Source organism: Siphateles boraxobius, unplaced genomic scaffold (genome assembly GCF_051911475.1).
Source record: "Siphateles boraxobius isolate OS27281-9 unplaced genomic scaffold, OSU_SipBor_1 32, whole genome shotgun sequence".
Lineage (NCBI taxonomy): Eukaryota > Metazoa > Chordata > Actinopteri > Cypriniformes > Leuciscidae > Siphateles > Siphateles boraxobius.
In genome coordinates, this window is record NW_027508942.1 from 6305001 (window position 1) to 6310000 (window position 5000).

General features: G+C 38.3%; 1 protein-coding gene across 2 annotated transcripts in view; it reads left to right on the forward strand.

The window, feature by feature from the left end:
* fbn1 (fibrillin 1) overlaps nucleotides 1–5000 on the forward strand; it is a 136635-nt gene that overhangs the window by 9274 nt on the left and 122361 nt on the right. For both annotated transcript variants that reach the window (XM_077194639.1, XM_077194638.1), the window contains one exon: nucleotides 495–593. In XM_077194639.1, the coding sequence (XP_077050754.1) occupies nucleotides 495–593 (99 nt within the window). The remainder of the gene's footprint in view (nucleotides 1–494; nucleotides 594–5000) is intronic.

Here is a 5000-nt window from a genome sequence, read left to right on the forward strand (position 1 = left end):
ATAGATAGATAGATGGATAAATAGATAGATGGATAAATAGATAGATAGATAGATGGATGGATGGATAGATTGTTAGATGGATAAATAGATAGATGGATGGATGGATAGATAGATAGATAGATTGTTAGATAGATGGATAGATAGATAGATAGATTGTTAGATAGATGGATAAATAGATAGATAGATAGATAGATAGATGGATGGATGGATGGATGGATGGATGGATGGATAGATAGATAGATGGATAAATAGATAGATGGATGGATGGATGATAGATAGATTGTTAGATAGATAGATGGATGGATGATAGATTGTTAAATTGTTAGATAGATAGATAAATATATGGATGGATGAATAGATAGATAGATAGATTGTTAGATGGATGGATGGATAGATGTGTAGAACTTCCTAATACAGAATATAACCTGTAATTGAATGTTTATTATCATCTATGAATCTATCAATAAATCTGCTCATTCATTATTCCCCCTCAGCGATCTGCCGCAGCCCGTGTGGCGACGGCTTCTGCTCCCGACCGAACATGTGCACCTGCCCGACGGGCCAGATCGCACCCACCTGCGGGTCCACATCAGGTACTGTCCCTCTCCTCAGCGCAGTCACACAGCTGGAGCTGACAGCAGCCGACCCTCACATGAGGATGATGATCACCTGATCTATATTCAGCTCCTGATGATCACCTGATCTTCTGATATTGTGGACAGCCTAAGGCACACCTGTGCAATACTCATGCTGTCTAATCAGCATCTTGATATGCCACACCTGTGAGGAGGATGGATTATCTCGGCAAAGGAGAAGTGCTCACTAACACAGATTTGTGAACAATATTTGAGAGAAATAGGCCTTTTGTGTACATAGAAAAAGTCTTAGATCTTTGAGTTCAGCTCATGAAAAATGTGGGCAAAAACAAAAGTGTTGCGTTTATAATTTTGTTCAGTGTATATTCAGCTCCTGATTATCACCTGATCTATATTCAGCTCCTGTTTCCTGTCATGACATCATTCTCAGGAGTGTTTTAATTAGGGCTGCCCTCTTATAGTCCACTAACCGTTAGTCGACTAGAAGAGGCTTTGTCGACCAAAATTTAATTACTCGTTAAGTTGCAGAAATAAAATCTCGAAAAATTGTCGAAAACACGCATTGCTGTAACGGACAGATCGTCAACGTTCGCCTATCATTCATCGACCTCAAATATGGCTTATTACTTGAAACATGTAAGTAGCAGCACTTTACAGGTCGCTCTAATGTTAGCATAGATAAATGTGCGCTATTATTTTGTGTTATTATTAGCGTGTTTACTGCATGACACAGGCACGGATGCATCACTTGAGTTTAACTTAAAATACTCTCATTTTTGGTCGTACAGATAAGAGTTATGCAAACTGTAAAGGTTCTACTTGTGCATCAATTAAAAAAAGTTACACATAGGTACATAGAGGACAAAAATGGCATTTTATAAATCAAGTTGAACTCTAAAACGGCAAGAAAATCAAAGCCATAAATCTAAATAAGTTATGTTCCAAATTTGAGGATGATATCTCAAAAAATGAGCTTTCGGTAAGATTTTGTTCGGGCGCAGTAACAGATTTTCCCCATTGGGTGCCAGCAAAACACTGGTGCACACAGTGATTGCATTTGCTATTTGCAGTTGGAGTTTTTCTCTCTCTATATTACAAACACACACATGCACACACACACATATTTTTTTATAACACACATACTAATCACACTCTGACATCCATACCAACACACCCACACAAATTTCGTTGCATAATTTATCCAATCGGCTCTATAATATGCCGAAGCAGAAAACACGAATAAAGCGATATTTGTTTTATAGGCCAAACCTAAAAAAAATGGCACCATCAGATAAAAAATAGTAAAAATTTAAAATTTGAAGCCTTGCCAACAGAATGAAAGCGTCTTAACAAATATTGCAACATTTTATAGTTGAATGGCCCTGAGATTAAAAATAGCAGTTTTAATGGGTTTCAATGGGGACATTTTGTATGACAAAAAACTGTCATAAAAACGTTAGGCTTGGGAGCAAAGACTTAAGTTTGGTCTCATTTTAAATGGGACCCTTGGCAGATTATTGCTGAAGTAAAACAAGTGAAAAAAGTGAAACCAAAAATTTTGTATAGAGGTTTAAGTTTATGAAAATTATTTATGAACATTATTATCGTTATTTTATATAAAATATATATTTTATGAAACATGTTGAACTCTAAAACTGATATAAATTCAAAGCCATACATCTAAACAAGTTGTGTTCCAAATTTGAGGATGATATCTCAAAAAATGAGCTTTCGGTAAGATTTTGTTTGTGCGCAGTAACAGATTTTCCCCATTGGGTGCCAGCAAAACTCCACTGGTGTACACAATAATTGGATTTTAGATTTGCAATTGAGTTTTTCTCTCTCAAATATTACAAGCACACACACACATATACACACACATTTTTTTGTTTACACACATACACACCACACTCTGACATCCATACCAACACACCCACACAATTATCGTTGCACAATTTATCCAATTGGCTCTATAATATACCGAAGCAGAAAACAGGAATAAAGCGATATTTGTTGTATAGGCCAAACCTGGAAAAATGGCACTATCTGGTAAAAAATAGTAAAAATTAAAATTTTGAAGCCTTGCCAACAAAATGAAAGCCTCTTAACAAAGATTGCATCATTTTATAGTTAAAATGGCAGTTTTAATGGGTTTCAATGGGGACATTTTTGTCCAAAAGGCGCTGAGTGGGAGTATTTTGTGTAGCTAGTGCAAAAAAGATTTTTTTAAGAAAATGGCGGTAAAATAGTAAAATTCCAATAAAAATACACACCTGTGCCAAAATTTACGCAGTTAGCATTAACACAGGCGAAGTGATCAAAAAAAAAAAAAACTGAAAAGGACAAAAATGTCCATAAGAATGCACAAGGGTTTGTAAACGTTGTGCTTTTGTAAAATAATGGCGCTTCATATCACATAAATTAACCAAAACTCAGTGTATACTTGCCTCAAAGACATGAGAAAGCTTGAAATTTTTATATTTAAATGGACAAATTCCAATTGAAAATGAATATCCTCCGATTATGTAATCGGTATGAAACGTGCATAAAGGCGGAGATGACGAGTCAGCGTCGTTGACTCAATCTCTGCAGCCGAAAACAGAGAAAACATTACCAATAAATTAAAATATTTAGACAGTCTCATTCTGTTTTTTTACGACACATTCATAATCATTACGTTTGCCGTTGCGCCTTGGCTTTATGTTTGAATTTGTGCACTGATTAGGCCAGGGGCGTCACTAGGATTTTCATTTTAGGGGGGCTAAGCCTAGCCTGACTACGTCAGACTTCCTACTTCCGCTAATTTCATTTCGCTCCTGTAGTCAGTCTGAGATAGCAGCCTATCTTTCTGTTTTCCACCGGCCTGAAAACAGCCTGGCCAATCAACGAATAGAGGGCGGGCTGAAAGCCGTGACGTAGTCGGTAAGCGCCGTGTTTAAGATTAGGTCAGGGAAATCGAAAACGACCGCTGATATGGAGACGCGGATGCAATTCGCTCTGTTGTGGAGAATATTCCCGGCATTAGCAAACTGAAACCCGAACACGAAGAGTGTGTATTAAACATTTTGAATGGAGGTGATGTTGTGGCCCTACTCCCTTTGGGAAAAGTTTAATTTATCAACTATTACCGATCGTCAGCGAGAGACTGGGGAGCCTTTTGACAGGTCAGTGTCTCTTTTCTTTTCCAGGTCTTAAATACCGTAAAACTTCAAATAATAGCCCGGGCTTTTATTTGCCCAAATCGTCGAACTGCACCGGCTTGTACTTGAGATAGGCGTCTAACTTATATGAGACAGGCCTTTATAGTTGAGATGTTGTTCATTGAGATGTTGTTCCTAGAGTCTATAATCTCTAAAAATCTCCAAATGCTCCACGTGAAACCGCGGTCTTCCGACCTCTTACTATCTTGTCGATTGATTTTTATGAATATGCGCGAGGGAGAGAGCAAGACAGCGCTCGTGTTGTTTGTAGACGTGGGAGTGCGCGCGCGCGGCCGGGGCTCTCTCTCTCTCTCTCTCTCTCTCTCTGCTCGTTTGTGCCCTGTCAAGCGCAGCAGTCATTCTATTACATCACTCACAGATCAAAAAAGTCGTTTACAGCCATGTTCACTCGGGTATTTCGCTCGCATCATCAAGTGTTTACAGTGGAAGTTCGATCATAGATTTGAGTTCGATGCATGATGTCTGTGGTTCGATGCGGCTATGTCGGCGCATAACATGCGTCATAAACAAACTTATCTGATTGGCTTACGGGTAACCAATGATTTTAAACTTCAGTACGCGCCCCCTAGCGAGAGAGAAAACACTTCTCTATTATGCTATCCCAGACTCTGTGTACGAAGCAAAGTGAAGTAGCAGAGTCTGGTATTACCAGGCTAGGCTAAGCCCCCAATGAGGGTATGATTTTTTTTTAATTATAAAAAAAGGTAACACTTTAGTTTAGGATCTAATGCTATTAACCAGTTTCATTACCATGCAAAGGCAGGGTTTTATAATAACTGTGGTCCCAAATGTGAGGTAGGGCAGGCAGGGGGGTTCTGGGTTTCCCCGAGAAAATTTTTATTTCTCTTATCTACATATTTTAAGATGTTTTGAAGGCCAAATAAATTGGATAACAGCTTTAAAACCATGTCAGTGGGCAGCTGATTTTTTTCTCTCCTCATCAGCATCACACTCTTTTTCTCTTTGTTTTTATCTTGCCCTGTCTCTTCCCCTCCTAAAGCTGAGCTTGACTGATATAGGCTTTTCATTTTTGTCTGTCAGTGAAGATAGGGTCAACTGATAGGTTGATTTTGCCTATGAATTATTTTCTCAGACGCGTTTATTTACTGAAAGCTACTAAAGCTAGGTAATTAAGTTTATTAAATGCATTCACAATATGTAGGCTACACATTCACTATTGATC